Raw genomic sequence first — 19,571 nt, forward strand, 5'->3', positions numbered from 1 at the left:
CTGGCAATGAAAAACAACTTCAGATCTTTCTCAGCAATAAGGACAGTGAGAAACAGTTACCTCTGAGGTCAAGAATGCTGAAAATGGAGCCTTTGATAGTTTATCTAGGAGATTTAAACATTTCCAAAATAACTGACCCAAACGGCAGAGTGTGCTATTCAAGTTCTTCTGAAGAGAGGTTATAAAATCAAGGCCAGTGGGTTAGTAACCTCTTGATTCAGCAATGCTTGGTGCTATCAACCAGTAAATCAAGGATGGCAGAGAACTTATTTTGGATTGTTTAACTGGTTCTCCATGCACATTATTTATTATGGCATTTGTTGATTATTTAAAATGTGTTAGAATTAAGGTCAGCTATCCATGATGAAGGAGCAAAATTCCCTTTAATTTATTTTCAAATGCTTGTTTCTATTCCTCACTGCTCCTACAGGCTGGGGAGTTAGGCAGGAAGAGAGATTAAATAGCGTTTTAATTAGTCAGCGGATGAAACACCTGCTATTCAACTTGAGCAACTTTCTTCTCTCACCCCAGAAATAAATCATTACTCACTGTTACCAACACAACAAATACCTCTCCTTCCCTTTCCTCACTCTACATCACTTTCTCCTGCTCTTCAAAACACGGCCACTCTTCTCTAAGTACCTTAGATGAATGGAAAGCTGGGGCTGTAAGGGACCCTAGAGGCCATCTAGTCCAAGCCATTGCCCCGGCCTGCCCCCATGCTGAGAGTACATCCATCTGGGGCACGGACTTGCAGCTTTGTGAAACTAATGCCTGTTATTCTCCCTGCTCTCTCCTTTGTCCCTACAGCGCCATGGCTACATATTCTGCCACATGTGCCAACAATAGCCCTGCACAGGGCATCAACATGGCCAACAGCATTGCCAACCTGAGACTGAAGGCCAAGGAATATAGTTTACAGAGGAACCAGGTGCCAACAGTCAACTGAGGAAAAATAATTAAACAGGCCTAAGAAGAAATCAAAAACCATAAGACACCTATCCCGCTCTGTTATTTCTTCATCTGCTGGGGGAAAAAAGTAAATCACAAACAAACAAAAAACAGAACTAAAACATTGGGACCATGGCAGAGAAAAGCAGGAGAGGAGCAAAATGAAAATTAGTTAACAAATGTTCTTCCTCCCTCTGGGATACCACCACCACTTGTTTCTGTGTGTGCTTATTTTGTTTTTCTTCCTATTCATGCTTTGCTTAATATACTCCAAGCTTCTTCAGCTAGGTTCAGCCCACCCAGCCACCCCCATGAGTGTATAAAGTTATTTTAAAAACTACAGCAGCCAAAGAAACTATATATATATCCAGAATGATTGCCTCTAGTCTCCTCATTGACTTGTTTGAACCTGAGTGCCTTACCTGTCCTCTTCCCAGTTCTCTTTATAGAAGCTGTAGCAGCTTTTGAAAAGCCAAAGTCTTTCTGAAGAACCTGTGCCGGACAGACATAATTCCCTTTCTCATTGTCTCCATCTTTGTTGGTCATGGTAAGGTTTTTCCAGCAGCCTCTGAAAAAAGAGTTGTGCACAACATCTGGTCACTGGACTGTCTGAACCAATGTAATTGGCTGTGTCTGGCTAATTCTAAGTACTAAGCTCTACATCTAAGCTATATATTTAAGCTCGAAGCTATAGATTATATCACTATCACCACCACCCCTCACCCCACACAAACCATCAATTATCTTAAGTTAAAGATATTTGTTGTGTTTAAATGATTTGCTATCACAGACCGTTTGGTATAAGAAATATTTTTCACATGAGAGAGGAAGAGAAATTTCTCTAGAAACACAAAGAGTGAGTTGTAAAAGCCATGCCCACATCTCTTTGGTGCCTTAAGGATGGTGAGATGCACAGTTATATATGTACTGTGTGTGTGTGTGTATATATAGATATATATATGAATATATATATATATTCATATATATATGAATATATATATGAATATACATATATATTCATATATATATGAATATATATATGAATATATATGTATATTCATATATATATATATTGCAAACTTGAGTTTCCAGTTTCCCAAACAATACAAAAAGCAAATTACATACCATCACCACTGTTCTTCTCTCTATAGTGATGAGACATTAATTAGGGATCCTGCTGCTTTTCTTTTTCTACACAAAATTCTCATTAAAGCCAGAGAACAATTGATAGGGCGGCTGTTTGAGGACAGGTCTCATTTTCACATTAGGGCTTTAAATGAATTAGAAACTATTTGAGGCTATAAAAATGTCCTTGAGTTTGGAGCCTGAGCTCTGGTGAGATGTTGATACATCTGATCTATCATGGGAATTGCAGTTAGTGAGAAGAGGGAAAACTAGTCATCTACGCTTTCTTCACTCAACAGGAATATGAAAGACACATGTTTAAGTGGAATACCTAAAGGTTTTTCCAAATTCCAACATTTAAAAGGCAATTGTGGGCTATTTTTATTTTTTAATATTTTGAAATAAAGTTTAGTGTCTAGGGCTGGGAGCCAGGACTGATCTTTCATTTCTTTTTCTTTGTTCCCAGCCATGCTTTTGTAACTTGCCAGGTGGACTTGACCAACTACATTACTACCATGCTGTGCCTCAGTTTGTCCATTTGTAAAATGGGGTTAACAATACTTACCTACCTCACAGGGGTGTTGTGAGGCTCTATTCATTTGCTCCTTTCTTCTTTCCTGTATTCTCTGTATGTCCAGCACTTTGTAGCCATGGGAGGAAGGGACTAAAGTGTACAATGTAAATGGGATGATACGGTACCTGGAAGCCTTGTTTTCTAGTAAGGAAATGCTACCTTGCTGTACATACTTATAACCTTGTATTTGGAAATGAGAAATAGGTTTATATTTTCAGATCTCTCAAAAATCACATCATTTGACCAAAGAATAATTTAAGACACATAGAACAGAATATTTTTAATTTATATTTTCATCCTGACCGGCTTAGTTCTAATAACTTTTAGTTGTGAGTAATTAAAAAACTTTGGATCAATTTTGGTCAAATATGCCAACTTTGTACTCTGAGTGACAGACAAGGATTTTGGGGTTTAAGATGCACTTTTAGCACATATTTGTATTTCCCTTGGCATATCAGATTGAGCTAAGGGTGATGTTATTTCAGTCTAATAGCCACCAATCTGAAATTGTATTTCAAATGTTGATTCTGCAGTTCTTTAAATAATAATGAAGCTCATCTTATACATTTTGCTTTCACCAATTGATTCTCTCTTCTTTTAACCTACTATTAAAACATTTGTTACTGAATGATTCAAGTAGGCTTGCTGAACAGCACACATTACATGCTTCCTGAAGAGTTTCTACATTCATCCATCTGTCCCATTAGTTGCTGTAGATTATCAAGTTTTGAAAGAACAGTACATCCCAACAGACTGAAACATTCTTAAGTGAAATGAGTGTAACCCAAGAAAACGGTGAACTTTGGAGGTTTGGAGTTCGGAGAGAATGGCTAAGATTTGAACTATAGGGAGGGAACAGAAATCATACATGAAAAGATTTTATTGAGAAGGGAGAAATCTTAGCTAGAGGGATATGTGAAGCAAAGTCATTTGAAATTTTCATTTGGACATCCATTTCCAGTGGTAAACAGCAAAGCCTGAACCCACAAACCCAAATGACAGGTGAAATTGGGGGGTTCTATTCAATGTCTCGGGCAAGTGATGTCTGGAAATATCATAGAGTAACCAGTGCTGGTCAGCCAAAGTAATATTCACTGCTGGTGAACCAATACCACAGGCATCTATTATCTAAGCACTTGATCAAGAAGTATACATGTAGTGCAGGCTCTCAAATTTGTTCATTTATTGTTGATTTTTAAAAATACAAGTTTGGTATGTGATTTGGAGAAGAAGTGGTTTGGATCTTAAGCCAGTTGTCAGTGGAGGGCTTCAGGGCCACAAACATCAAGACTTATCCCTGTTCCTCACCGTCATGATACCAGATACAGGTGAATACATAGGAACGGTCTGTGTCCTCAATCTCCCTCCAAACAAGATGCTGATTTGTAGGGTACTTGGCAGGTTAAATTAAACCAGAAGAGGTGACTTAATAAAAAAGGGAATGACATTTAGGGTATAAAGATCTCATAAGAAATATAATATGTAAATTATATCTTGCTTTATGTTGTAAAATATACATTGTTTGCGCTAGAATAGAAATGATTTCTTTTCAATAAAAAGAAAGAAGGATACTACCATGTCTTTTGTTATATACATTTGAACCTGTGGATTCTTTTCTCTTTGAACTTCAAAAAACAGATCTGCTAGGATCTGAGATTACATGCAGAAGAGTGAAGGTAAGAAGGGCTTATAGACAAGAAAACTTTATCTGAGTGTGATATTATTTTCTTTGAAACAGGAAAATAATCTATTTTTCTTCAGAAACAAAGACAATGGTCAGAGGAAGAGAGGACATTGATTATTATAACAGATGAGAGTAGAGTGGAACTTTTATTAGAGTTTAGCATTTTAAAAATCAGTATCTTTAGCATTCACAATACCAGACATCATATGAAAAAAAGACTTCATACAAGCATGGCTGTTTGTTTTGGAGTAAAGGAATAGAAAGCTAAAATTTCTTAAGGATCCAGTGTGTATAACATGGGGTGTGTTGTCATGGGGAAGACAGAAAAACCAAATTGTGAGACATAGATACTGTTTTCATCCCAACTAAAATCTGGTATAAAAAGCAACTTTAGCATGCAAAAATATGTAACAGTTCAAGATAATATATTAATAAGTATCAAACAGTATAGATAAAAAAAAGTTCAGAGTAGGAAGAAAGAACATGCTGTGAGCTGAAATGGGAAACGGGTTTTACAAAAGAACTAGGACTTAAATTTTATCACTAAGGTTCTGGACAGGTAAAGAACAGGTGATGGCCATTCAAATGAAGGAGTGGAGAAGAAGCGGTGAAGGCAGGGATAAAGGGATGAGAAATTTGTGTTCAGAGATGTAGGGCAAGATGGACCTGGAAGAGATGGAGAGTTAATTTTAAAGTCGAGTAGAATAAAATACTAGAGATCAAAGTTGAGCCTGTATTTTGCAGGGTACTGCATGTCAGACAAAGATGTTTGGACTTTTCCTCAGGCCACAGAGATACATTGAAGGCTTTTGAGCAGGAGGAAAAAAACGCCATGTGAAAAAAATGCTACTGTAGCAGGATTATTCTGGTAAAAGAGTGAAGGTAAACTAGAGCAGAACAGGAACTGGAAGCAGATCAGATAGAGGTTGCTTCAAGGGAAACAAAAAACAGGATGAATAGGAATCATCTTACAATAAAAGAATCATTGGGACATCGTAGCAAGAATAATAGAATGGAATCAAAGGTAGTATTTGTTTAAAACCTGGGGACTCGGAAAACAAATCACTGACAAAACTGACAAAATCTACCCCAAATGGGAAAGACCCAGCTATAGAAGATAAGTGCAATTTTTGTGGTTTCATTGAAGCTGAAAATTCAAATGTAAGCATCCAGTAAGTGAAGACATAAAAATGGAACTTGGTATCAAAGTCAAAGATGGAGATAGGAGTTTGAAATTAATCTTTAAGGAGGTGATACTTTGAGGTATAAGAACAAATGGGTTCATTGAAATGAGAGAGCACTATTATGACTCAAATAATTATTCCCAGTAAATGGCTTTTGAAAATGGTTTCAGCCAGGAAGGACGATTATACTTTGAAGAACATTTCTAGTTGGGGAGACAGCTAACAAAGTCTATTTAAATGAAGCTCTTTGAAAAATAGGAGGAGCTTTAAGCTTATTTATTATTCCAGAGTTAAGAGAGGTTTTCAAAAAGAAGGGAATGTTTAACATATTCAAATGCTATAGAGAAGATCAGCTAATTGGGAATGGAGGAAAGGCCATTGGATTCATGACTTTCAAGAGTATCTTTTACCAGAGTGCTGGAGGAAGAAGGTTGATTTAGAAAGTTATGATAGAAATAAATGCTTTATAAAAATCGAACCACTTGCTTGGCATTATAAGCTTATTAATAAGGATTCTTTCAGTTGCAGGTAGCAGAAACTTATCAAACTAGTCAAATTTATAAAAAGGCTTTATTTGAAGGACAGCTCACCCAGCCAAGACGTGCTGCCAGAGCCAGGACAGCCCCAGGGATCCTAGACCCTGGAAAAAAGCCTATTCCTGTTTTCATCAAGTTGGGCTGCTGTAACAAGATACCATAGACTGGTAGCTTTAAAAACACATATTTATTTCTCACAGTTCTGGAGGCTGGGAAATCTAAGATCAGGAGGCTGGCAGAGTCGTGTCTGCTAAGGGTCCTCTTCCTGAGACAGCCATTTTCTTGTGGCCTCCCATGGCAAAAAGAGTGAGTTCTAGTTTCTTTCTCTTATAAGGACGCCAATTCCATTATGGTGCCTCCACCCTCATGACCTCAGCTAAGTGTAATTACCCGCAAAGTCCCTACCCACTAGTAATATCCGATTGGGGGTTAAAGTTTCAACATACGAATTTAGAGGGTACACAAACATATAGTCCTTTTAAGGTAAGTGTATTAGTCTGTTGTCACACTGCTAATAAAGACATACCTGAGACTGGGTAATTTATGAAGGAGTGAAATTTAGTGGATTCACAGTTCCACAGGGATGGGAAGCCTCACAATCATGGTGGAAGGTGAAGGAAAAGCAAAGGGATGTCTTATATGGTGTCAGGCAAAAGAGCTTGTGCAGGGGAACTCCCATTTATAAAAACCATCAGATCCCATGGGACTCATTTACTACCATGAGAACAGTATGGAGGAGACAACACACATGATTCAGTGATCTCCACCTGGCTCCACCCTTGACACATGGAGATAATTACAATTTGAGGTGAGATTTGGGTGGGACACAGCCGAACCATGTCATTCCACCCCTGGTCCCTCCCAAATCTCATGTCCTCACATTTCAAAACCAATCCTGCCTTCCCAACAATCCCCCAAAGTCTTAACTCATTTCTGCATTAACTCAAAAGTTCAAGTCCAAAATCTCATCTTAGACAAGGCAAATCCCTTCCACTTATGGGCCTGTAAAATCAAAAGCAAGTTAGTTACTTTCTAGATATAATAGAGGTACAGGCATTAGGTAAATATACCTGTTTCAAATGGGAGAAATTGGCCAAAATGAAAAGGTTACAAACTCCATGTGAATTCAAAATCCAGCAGCATAGTTAAAAGCTCCAAAATGACCTCCTTTTACTCCACGTCTCACATCTAGTCACACTGACGCAAGAGGTGGGCTCCCATGGCCATGGGCAGCTCTGCCCCTGTGGCTTTGCAGACTACAGCTCCCCTCCTTGCTGCTTTTTCACAGGCTGGTCTTGAATGTTTGTGGCTTTTTCAGGTGCACAATGCAAGCTGTCAATGGATCTATCATTCTGGGGTTTCGAAGATGTGGTGCTCTTCTCACAGCTCCACTACACAATGCCCCACTCTGCGTGGGGGCTCCCACCCCACATTTCCCTTCTGTACTGCCCTAGCAGAGGTTCTCCATGAGGGCTTTGCCCCTGCAGCACACCTCTGCTTGGATGTCCAGGCATTTTCATACATCCTCTGACATCTAGGCGGAGGTTCTCAAACCTCAATTCTTGACTTCTGTGCACTCGCAGAACCAACACCACTTGGAAGCTGCCATGGCTTGGGGTTTGTACCCCCTGAAGCCACAGCCCAAGCTGTATCTTTGTCCCTTTTAGCCATGGCTGGAGTAGTTGGGATACAGGACGCCAAGTCCCTAGGCTGTACACAGCAAGGGGGCCCTGGGCCCAGCCCATGAAACCATTTTTTCCTTCTGTGCCTCCAGGCCTGTGATGGGAGGGGCTGCTGTGAAGGTCTCTGACATGTCCTGGAGACATTTTCCCCATTGTTTTTGTGATTAACATTTGTCTCCTTGTTATTTATGCAAATTGTTACAGCCAGCTTGAATTTCTCTTTAGAAAACGGGTTTTTCTTTTTTATTGCATCATCAGGCTGCAAATGTTTCAAACGTTTATGCTCTGCTTCCTCTTGAACACTTTGCTGCTTAGAAATTTCTTCTGCCAGATGCCCTAAATCATTTATCTCCATTTCAAAGTTCCAAAAATCTCTAGGGCAAGGGCAAAATGCCACCAGTCTCTTTGCTAAAACATAACAAGGGTCACCTTTGCTCCAGTTCCCAACAAGTTTCTCATCTCCATCTGAGACCACCTCAGCCTGGACTATATTGCCCATATCACTATTTTGGTCAAAGCCATCCAAGTCTCTAGGAAGTTCCAAACTTTCCCATATCTTCCTGTCTTCTTCTGAGCCTTCTAAACTGTTCTAACCTCTGCCTGTTACCCAGTTCCAAAGTCACTTTCACATTTTTGGGTATCTTTACAGCAATACCTCTATCTACTGGTACCAATTTACTGTAATAGTCTCTTCTCATGCTGTTAATAAAGACATATCTGGGATTGGGTAATTTACAAAGGAAAGAGGTTTTGTGGAACTCACAGTTCCACATGACTGGAGAGGCCTCACCGTCATGGTAGAAGGTGAAGGAAAAACAAAGGGATGTCTTACATGGTGGCAAGCAAAAGAGCTTGTGCAGGAGAACTCCCATGTATGAAACCGTCAGATCTCATGAGACTTATTCACTAGCATGAAAGCAGTATGGTGGAAATCATCTACATGATTCAATTATCTCCACTTGGTCCTGCCTTTGACACATGGAGATTATTAAAATTTGAGGTGAGATTTGGGTGAGGATACAACCAAACCATGTAAGTAAGCTCTTACCCTTCTATCAGGCAAGGCCTGTGTACCGTCCCCTGAGCCTTACCTATATTCCTCTGACTGTGTCCCTCCCCTGAGAAAAGAGTTTATGGGGCCACCTGCATGTGCACTCCTGCAGCCTACACCCCTATTCTTGGCCACGCTCCATGTACTTGAGACTTGAAATTCCCTAAACAAGTGATCCCAAGCCCACTTTCAGGGCCTGAACAGGCCTCTTCTTCTGGTTCATATCATTGAGGGATAGTCAAAAGGCTACTGTTGGTGGGGGGAGAGTGTGCAGGTAGAACTGGGGTATGTGTGCTGTAGTTGCCACACACACACACACACACACACACACGCATCCACTTTTGGTGCATGGTGGGACTGGGGTAAGGAGAGAAATGGGAAGGCCACAGGCTGGAGCCAAGGTCCAACCCCCTTCTCCACCACTACCATGTTCTGGAAAGAAACCCCAAATAGTATGAGAATCCTAACAGCAAACCTGGCTTTCCAAGTCATTATGAAGGTATGTTTGTTATAGTATGAGACTAGAACATACTTTAACAGTCTGTTAGCTTGATTTATAACATAAATATATGGACATAAATATGCATCCCTTCCATTTGTATGCTCACCCTCAGCACAAGACTGGACAAGGGCTCAACCCTCCAGCATTCTTTCTATTTCCATCTCTCTCTTTTTTTTTTTTTGCCTCTTATTTCTCTTAATTCTTTCCGATTAATCAGCCTTTGAGCAGACAAATAGTTTGGGTAGTAGCTGCTTTAGATTCACATTCTTATGAGGGGTAAAGAATCTTCCATGATGGTTCTAAGCAGAACAATCCAGGGGAAAGATTCTGGTTGGCCCGGCGGGGGTTATGTGGCTTTCTGAATCAGCACTGTGGTCAGGGAGTGGGGGATCCTCTGATTGACCAGACTGCTTTTTGAGGGACACTCTGATCCACAGATCCATGAGTACCCCAGGGAAATAGATGTGGAGCAGGAGCCGCCTTCCATAAGAGGGGAAGATACTATCCCAGAAGGAAAGGGACAAAGGACTAACAAAAACAGCAGAGACTCAACACATTCTGTGCTGGGGGCCCCAGTACGCACAACACTTTCTTCCCATTCATAGTGCCTCTGCTTAACGTGATGCCAAAAACTCCCAAGAACACTTATCTGAAAACTCAGAGGCACTCATATTTTTCAATTAGATCTGTAGGTAGTTTACTATGATCCTGTCTTCTACAGCTAAGGTATTTTAACCATTCCTAATGGGTGTGGAGAGGAGAGGCTAACAACAATAATATTTTCATTTAAGTAAATGGGAAAACATACCTAGTGTTCACTTGTCTGCAGCATGCAACACCAGGAACATGGAGGACTCAATCCCTTGACAATAAAGTGGTTTCCTTGGCCAGTCTATCCAGCACCCACATTTGCCTACTTCACCCTTTGTCCCCCATACATGCCCAGGCCTGGGAAACAGGCACTGCTCTACTATCCCAGTAGATGAATGACATACACCTTTTAAAATCTGGCTTGACTGCTTTTTGATTACATTTCTGGAGATTCCATAATACATACTAATATTGTTGAGTCAGAAATATTGTTGAGTTATATTCTTGAGTCTGAACCCATCCCAACCCCACTTTTTTTTTTTTTCTTGCTGGGACTCAGAGGTCTGCATATTCTTAGGATCTCAATTTAATCTTCTGCCTTTGGATAGAATGACACAAGAGTTTTGGGCAGAGGTAATCTGCCTCTGTCCTCAGGCAAGATCCTAACAGATTGCAATTTACAATGGGAGAGGAGTAGAGTTTATTATGTTGTAATAGTCCGGCCTGTGGGGAGCAAGGACAGCAGGAAGGGATTGGGAAGGAGCTGAGGAAAGAAGATTTGCTGTCATTTCTTGAGCGCCTCTTAAGCCTCAGTACTTTTCGCTGTGTTTCACAATTCCTGACTGTTTGAAAGTGGGAAAATGTTTCTGCCATTTGGAAGATTCTGACCCTCAGTCTGATGCTCAAGAGTTTTGGGGAGCTGGCTTGGAGTTGAGATCCTTCGGTTCTTTAAACTACCACAGGCCATCTAGTTCTAGATTTGAAGGCGTGTACTTAGTAACACTCCACTTTCATCTATCCATTTTTATGTTTCCATTCAGGTACATTTCAGTTGTAAGTGGCAGTAACCCAACTCAAATTAGGCTAAGATAGAGTATTTATTAGATGGATGGGGTGTGGTCATAGGATGAAAGGGAGATTTGTAAGATTTGCAAGGCTAACTCTGAGAACCTCAGGTCCTGGTATTGAGACTTGATGTCACCAGGATTCCATCTCCCACCTCTGCAGGCAAGTTTTCTCCTTCTAGTAAGGAAAAGGACTGCTTGAAGGTGCAGACTTACCTCCATTCAGCTTTGGAAGAAGGATCTTAGAAACAAGCTGCTATTATAAAAATACTGAGGGATATTTAGTAGAGATGGGGTTTCACCATATTGGCCAGGCTGGTCTTGAACGCCCACCCTTGTGATCCGCCTGCCTTGGCCTCCCAAAATTCTAGGATTACAGGTGTGAGCCCCGTGGGAGAATTCTGTAATTCTGACTTAGTGTATGTACATTCATGAGCCAATAATTGTGCCCTGAAGGTGCAGGTAACCTGTCTCAGGCACCATTTGGGTGCCAATGCAACTCCTTTTATCCCCATTTGTAGCCCAGTCATTACTACAGTGCCCAGTCCCCATTATATTTCCACCAACCTTGAAGATAGAGCTTCAACTGAACCAATAGATAAATACTCCCCACATTTTGTCTACATGCATACAATTATTGAGCATCAGTCACTACAGAAGTGGTGGCCACCTTGATCATGTATCCTTTTTACCTGTATTCTCTCAACCGTTCATTCCTGCTCTGTGGGATCATTTCCAAACAAACTTCCTGCATATCAGCCATTATGTTCAACTCTACTTTTTGGGGGGCTCAGGCTGCATTCTTACCAAAACTGGGAGGACTGGGTAGTGGAGATCTGTTGTTATCAGAAGATAGATGAGGAAATGAAATGTAGGCAGACAAAAATAGCGCAGGTACACCAGTGAAAAGAAGAAGAAAGAGAGCACTTTTGATTGCAAATTGTTTTTGGCTCAATTGGTATTACCTATTTCTTCTTACTAATATTGGCAAATATTTGCTGCAAATACTTCAATTAAAACTGCAGCAATTCCTTTTCTCTTTCCTGTGGAAGAGAAAATTCACATATTAGCAAAGTCCATTTGCTCTTCCATCTGGGAACACAGGTAGATTTCATTTCCCAGCATCTCTTGCAGGGAGATGCGGTCTCATGACTAATTTCTGGCCAATGGAATGCGAGCATAAATGGTATTTGACAATTTCAATCCTGGCTCAGAGCCCCCATTCACTCTTTTTGCTATTTCTTCCATCTGGCTGACTGAGATGACAACTTCTGATCAACTTGGGGAGCCATGTTTTAAAGTCAGTAAAGTAATAGCCTGGACCCAGAAAAGTGACTGCATAAAGAAACGCTGCCACCCTCACTGACCTGGAACCGTCCTGGGGTGTTGTACGACAGAGAAATAAAGTTCTATTCTCTTGAACCATTACATGATAAGGTCTATTTGTTACTGCAACTCAGCACAACATAAAAACATCTCCTTCTTCTTTCTTCTCTATTTATAGCTCTCAACGAACAGGATAAATTATTCTCCCACATTGGACTTTGAATATGTAATACATAGTCTTGTGGCATCTTGTACCCTTTGGATTATAAACTAATAAAGTAAATTGAATGTTGTAGTAAATAAATACACTAAATAATCCTTTCAAGAAATTAATGCCTGACACTCTGGAGTTCATGGGAAATATTTCAAACTGTTATTTGAGTTATAAAAAGTGAGCATTCCTAAAAGGAAGATAGCTAGGTGTGGACAAATTAAAGGCATCAGACAACTATTTCCTAGACTTACATGTTTATTTGCTTGGTGTCATTCAGTTAAGCAGAGGTAAAATAAGGCTAGCAATCCTGGACAGTTAGAGAAACTCACACATGTGCACAGGAAGACATGAACAAAAATGTTCATTGCAACATGATTTGCAATAACAAAATATTGGAAACAAACAAAATGAGAGAATAAACACACTGTGACATGTGCAATGGAATACCATTCAGAAATAGAAAATGAAGGAAACACAGCTACATTTATTCACTTAGAAACAAAACTTTGAGGGTAGAACATATTGTAAAAAGGTGTGTGATGCTTTATAAAAAGTTTAAAAATGCACACTCTAATAGTATGCTGTTTGTAAACATATATGTATGTAGTAAAAATGCAAAAAAAAAATCATAGAAGAAATGATTTCATAAAATGTCTTGTTTCAGAAACAATTTCAGCAAAAACAGCTTCTGAACAAGGGAGTGGAGGATAGGATTGGGACAGGTATACTGGGTGCTCCTAATACATCTGAAATGTTTTACTTCTTAAAAATGAGAAGAAAATATGACAAAATATTAAATTTGATAAAAGCTGGGTTGTGAGTACAGCTTGTTTATGATATTAATCTCTGTACTTTTCTGTGCTTGTTATAGTTCAAAATTTGTTAAGTGTAGACAGAAAGAATGGGCAGGTATATTTTACAACCTCAGCTTTGGGAGATGTGGAGTTGGGTGAGTGTGTTGATGTAATCCTTGTCTTTGCTTTAGCCAAGCAGGGAAGAGGGACATTGTAACATATTTTTAAGAAAACTACAAAAAGTTTTTTTGCATATAGTTCAGTCAAGCTTTTGGATGTAAAAGAGTCAAAGTGCCCAGAAGACTTCTACCAAGAATGTCGCCCTTGGTTTACTACCGTACCTAAATTGCTACAAGCAGAGACTTATTCCTGCCATCACTGCACAGTTTCCAGGAGTCTCCCATTATTTCTGCTGCAAGGGGGGCATAGACTCAACTCATGCCTTGAGATGATTATTAAACATTTCCACAACGGCTTGGTTTTAAAGGAATAGGACATAATTTTGATGCATGAGATGGGGCAAAAGAGAAGTACATGTGTGGGATCTGAGGGGATTCTGCTGCAGAATAGCAAGCATTAACAGGAATTCTACAGAGGGGAATTTCAGGGGACAACATGATGTAATGGAAAAAACATGGATCCTGGTTCCAGTCCCTGCTTAGCTACTTACTTTCAGTGTAATTTTGGGCAAGTTGCTTATCCCCTGAGTCTTTTTTCTTCTTTTGTAAAATGATAACCTACATCAGAGATTAGCGGGAAAATTAAAGGAGACAACATACATGAAACAAGAACGCAGTAACTGTATCACACTTTAGGTTCCCTTTTCCTTCCATACTATCAAAGGACAACTCAGATACAGTGGCAAGAGTCCTGGGCTGCAGATCAGGAGATCTGAGTTCTCTGCGTGGCATTCCAGCAGAAGAAATTCAAAGATGAGGGCAGTGTGGCAGTGAGAAGAGGAAGAAAACTGCAGAAAGGAAAAAAGGGAGTACACAGAAATGTGTGTGACTGCTCTGCTCTTTCCAGAAGTATATATAAGATGTTTTCCCTGTTGCTTAGCTACATAAGGTTGAGGGTTTGGGTTTCTTCCTTCTTACATATAAAAAGGGCACTCAGAAGTTTAGAAGCCCCTTTTCCCAGCCCAAGGGAAAGTCTACAGAATACCGAGATGGCTTCTGAAGAATTTCTTTTTTCTCTAACAAAATAACCTATTTTCTAGTAACAAAATAGCCTAGCTCCAAAGTAGTAGAGTGCAGAATTAATTTTTGAGTGAATAAAAATCCCTGGAAGTCTATTGTTTCAATTTCCTCTCCCTGCTATTTATGCAGTGCCCCTTCTTGTCAGGGATGAAGTGTTAGAAGCCAGTTAGTTATGGAGAACTTTCTTCATTCAGGCAAGCAGTCCCTACTTCTCCTGACCTAGTCAATCCTACCCTTCCTGGCTCCAGGTGAGTTTTCAAAGTGCCTACTTTATGTTAATGCTTGGTTTTCCATCAGAAAGGCAGAAAGCAGGCATCACAGGCCTATGAATGAACACAGAATTGTCCTCCAAGCCTCAGAAAACCAGTATCTGGGCTGGCTCCCATAAGCCCCTGTGATGTGTACCTTTAGGTACCTAACTCAGCTTCTGCCTTCTCAGAGAAAGAACGCATCTCCTTCTCCATCTCACCCTAGCACCAAATACACTGCTGGTGGTCAGATGGAATTTAAATATTTTGCAAATATGCTATTGACAGGAGATATATAAAGTGCAAAGATAGAATTTTGAAGATAAAAGTGTGAGAAAATACACATCAGATTAATACTAGGCAAAAGAAATCTAGTCTGGCCATGTCAATAACAGATAATGTAGACATTAATGCAAAGACCACTGTTAGGGATCAGGAAGGTCATTAGATAATGGTAAAAAGACAAAATTGTTCAACATGAAGTGATAACAATTTTAGATAACACTTAACAACACTGAGTAACAGAGCTTTAAGATTTAAAAAGAATAAATCAATAGAATTACAAAAAGATTTACAAATCCACAACCACATTTGGAAATTTCAACAAACCTCTGTCAGTAAGTGATAAAAATTTAAAATTAGAAAGCTTATAGAAGAGTTAAATAAGATAATAACCATAATCTTTATAAATATTTATAATTTTAAAATCAAAGAACTAATTTTTTATTATAAATTAAATATAATTAACAAAAATTATGATGGTGTAAACGTCACAGCCCATGTTTGAAAAGTTATACACAGTAGAAAGAATTACAGAATAGGAGAACCAGGAAGATATTTCAACATTTCAAGGAAGGGAGATAGCAGGCATTATATCTATTATGTATTATATAGGGGACAGGCCTCACAGCCAGTCTAAGGTTTTGTTGACTTGGCTTCAGGGTACACTAGAGCAAATCCCTTTATTTTTATCCCACTGTATTGATTTCAGGAGTGTACCTGGACTGGGCTAATATTGGTCTACACAGACTGAAGAAGATGCTCAAAGGTACTATACCGATCTGTACCCAGTAATCATATAATATATTGTATAGCAGTAAGTTTGATTATCTCAGGCATATATGCAGACCAGTCTATGCACAGACCTTCTCTGGTTTTATATATGATAGCCTGGAGAGGCATAGCAGCTAGGCTACCTGAAGACTGATGTGACCCTCATTCACTTGGACATTGTAATCTATAAAGGTACAGGATTACTAGGGTGTGGAAACTTATTCTTCCATCTGTCCTGGAGCATGTGCTGTGTATCCTAACAATGCTAACTTTCTTTCTTTCTTTTTAATGTATTTTATTGCATTTTAGGCCCTGGGGTACATGTGCAGAACATGCAGGATTTTTGCATAGGTACATACAAGGCAATGTGGTTTCCTGCCTTCATCCCCTCACCTATATCTGGCATTTCTCCCCATGTTATCCCTCCCCAACTCCCTACCCCCCCGTCCCTCCCCTATCTCCCCCCAACAGACCCCAGTGTGTGATGCTCCCCTCCCTGTGTCCATGTGTTCTCATTGTTCAACACTTGCCTACGAGTGAGAACATGCAGTGTTTGATTTTCTGTTCTTGTTTCAGTTTGCTGAGAATGATGGTTTCCAGATTCATCCTTGTCCCTACAAAGGACACGAACTCATTGTTTTATATGGCTACATAGTATTCCATGGTGTATATGTACCACATTTTCCTTGTCCAATCTATTATCAATGGGCATTTGGGTTGGTTACAGGTGTTTGCCATTGTAAATAGTGCCACAATGAACATATGTGTGCATGTGTCTTTATAACAGAATGATTTATAATCCTTGGAATATATACCCAGTAATGGATTGCTGGGTCAAATGGAATTTCTATTTCTAGATCCTTGAGGAATCACCACATTGTCTTCCACAATGGTTGAACTAATTTACACTCCCACCAACAGTGTAAAAGTCTTCCATTTCTCCACATCCTCTCCAGCATCGGTTGTATCCAGATTTTTTAATGATCACCATTCTAACCGGGGTGGGATGGTATCTCAATGTGGTTTTGATTTGCATTTCTCTACCAACCAGTGATGATGAGCTTTTTTTCGTATGTTTGTTGGCCTCATATATGTCTTCTCTTGAAAAGTGTCTGTTCATATTCTTTGCCCACTTTTGAATGGGTTTGTTTTTTTCTTGTAAATCTGTTTTAGCTCTTTTTAGATTCTGGATATTAGCCCTTTGTCAGATGGGTAGCCTGCAAAAATTTTTTCCCATTCTGTTGGTTGCCGGTTCACTCTAATGATTGTTTCTTTGGCTGTGCAGAAGCTCTGGAGTTTAATTAGATCTCATTTGTCTATTTTGGCTTTTGTTGCCAATTTGGTGTTTTAGACATGAAGTCCTTGCTTATGCCTATGCCCTGAATGGTTTTGCCTAGGTTTTCTTCTAGGGTTTTTATGGGGTTAGGTCTTATGTTTAAGTCTTTAATCCATCTGGAGTTAATTTTAGTGTAAGGTAACAGGAAGGGCTCCAGTTTCTGCTTTCTGCACATGGCTAGCCAGTTTTCCCAACACCATTTATTAAACAGGGAATCCTTTCCCCATTGCTTGTTTTTGCCAGGTTTATCAAAGATCAGATGGTTGTAGATATGCGGGGCTGCTTCCGAGGCCTCCGTTCTGTTCCATTGGTCTATATCTCTGTTTTGGTACCAGTATCATGCTGTTTTGATTATAGCATTGTAGCACAATTTGAAGTCAGGTAGCATTATGCCTCCAGCTTTGTTCTTTTTGCTTAGAATTGACTTGGCTATGCAGGCTCTCTTTTGGTTCCATATGAAGTTTAAGGTGGTTTTTTCCAGTTCTGTGAAGAAGGTCATTGGTGGCTTGATGGGGATAGCATTGACTCTATAAAATTACTTTGGGCAGTATGGCCATTTTCACAATATTGATTCTTCCTAACCATGAGCATGGAATTTTTTCCATCTGTTTGTGTCCTCTCTTATTCACTTGAGCAGTGGTTTATAGTTCTCCTTGAAGAGGTCCTTTGCATCCTTTGTTAGTTGTATTCCTAGGTATTTTATTTTATTTGGGGTGGGGAGTTCTGTAAATGTTTATTAGGTTTGCTTGGTCCAGGTCTGAGTTCAAGTCCTGGATATAGTTGTTAATCTTCTGTCTTATTGATCTGTCTAATATTGACAGTGGAGTGTTAAAGTCTCCATTATTATTGCGTGGGAGTCTAAGTCTCTTTGTAGGTCGTTAAGAACTTGCTTCATGTATCTGGGTGCTCCTGTATTGGGTGCATATATATTTAGGATCCTTAGCATTTCTTGTTGCATTGATCCTTTCACCATTATGTAATGTCCTTCTTTGTCTCTTTCAATCTTTGTTGGTTTAAAGTCTATTTTATCAGAGACTAGGATTGCAACTCATGCTTTTTTTTTTGCTCTCCATTTGCTTGGTAAATCTTCCTCCATCCCTTTATTTTGAGCCTATGTATATCCTTGCAGATGAGATGGGTTTTCTGGATACAGCACACCTATGAGTTTTGACTTGTTATCCAATTTGTCAGTCTGTGTCTTTTGATTGGGGCATTTGGCTCATTTACATTTAAGGTTGATACTGTTATGTGTGAATTTGATCCTGCCATTTTGATGCAAGCTGGTTGTTTTTCCCATTAGTTGACACAGTTTCTTCATTGTGTCAATGCTCTTTACCATTTGGTACGTTTTTCGAGTGGCTGGTACTGGTTGTTCCTTTCTATGTTTAGTGCTTCTTTCAGGAGCTATTGTAAGGCAGGCCTGGTGGTGATGAAATCTCTGAGCAATTGCTTGTTTGTAAAGGATTTTATTTCTCCTTTGCTTATGAGGTTTAGTTTGGCTGGATATGAAATTCTGGGTTGAAAGTTCTTTTCTTTAAGGATGTTGAATATTGGCCCCCACTCTCTTCTGGCTTGTAGGGTTTCTGCTGAGAGATCCACTGTGAGTCTGATGGGCTTCCCTTTGTGGGTAACCTGGCCTTTCTCTCTGGCTGCCCTTAGCATTTTTTCCTTCGTTTCAACCTTGGAGAATCTGATGATTATGTACCTTGGGGTTGTTCTTCTTAAGGAATATCTTTGTGGTGTTCTCTGTATTTCCTGGACTTGAATATTGGCCTGCCTTGCTAGGTTGGGGAAGTTCTCCTGGATAATATCCTAAAGAGTGTTTTCCAGCTTGGATTCATTCTCTCTGTCACATTCAGGTACACCTATCAAACGCAGATTAGGTCTTTTCACATAATCCCATATTTCTTGGAGGCTTTGTTAATTTTCTTTTTACTCTTTTTTCTCTTATCTTGCCTTCTCATTTTATTTCATTGAGCTGATGTTCAACCTCTGATATCCTTTCTTCTGTTGGTTGACTCAGCTATTGAAACTCGTATATGCTTTGTGAAGTTCTTGTGTTGTGTTTTTCAGCTCCATCAATTCATTTATATTCTTCTCTAAGCTGTTTACTCTTGTTAGCATTTCGTCAAACCTTTTCTCAAGGTTCTTAGTTTCTTTGCTTTGGGTTAGAACATGTTCTTTTAGCTCAGAGGAGTTCGTTATTACCCACTTCCTGAAGCCTGTTTCAGTCAATTCATCAGACTCATTCCCATCTAGCCTTGTTCCCTTTCTGGTGAGGAGTTGTGATTCCTTGGAGGAGGACAGGCATTCTGGTTTTGGGTGTTTTCATCCTTTTTGCACTGGTTTCTCCCCATCTTTGTGGATTTATCTACTTGCAGTCTTTGTAGTTGGTGACTTTTTGATGGGGTCTCCAAGTGAATGTCCTTTTTGTTGATGATGAAGTTATTTCTTTCT

The 19,571-nt window shown here is 39.6% G+C and overlaps 1 protein-coding gene and 1 long non-coding RNA gene across 3 annotated transcripts in view; one reads left to right on the plus strand and one right to left on the minus strand.

Moving 5' to 3' along the window:
- The window catches only part of PRRX1 (paired related homeobox 1), a 72,372-nt gene extending 71,057 nt beyond the window's left edge, over positions 1–1,315 (plus strand). For both annotated transcript variants that reach the window (XM_017534146.2, XM_017534145.2), the window contains one exon: positions 811–1,315. Coding sequence is in view for 1 of the 2 variants with exons in the window: in XM_017534145.2 (XP_017389634.1) it covers positions 811–949 (139 nt within the window). In the remaining variant the exon portion in view is untranslated. The remainder of the gene's footprint in view (positions 1–810) is intronic.
- The window catches only part of LOC119472072, a 218,865-nt gene that overhangs the window by 41,000 nt on the left and 158,294 nt on the right, over positions 1–19,571 (minus strand). The window lies entirely within an intron of this gene.

The sequence above is a fragment of the Cebus imitator genome, unplaced genomic scaffold, assembly GCF_001604975.1.
Source record: "Cebus imitator isolate Cc_AM_T3 unplaced genomic scaffold, Cebus_imitator-1.0 Scaffold84, whole genome shotgun sequence".
NCBI classification, from domain to species: Eukaryota; Metazoa; Chordata; class Mammalia; order Primates; family Cebidae; genus Cebus; species Cebus imitator.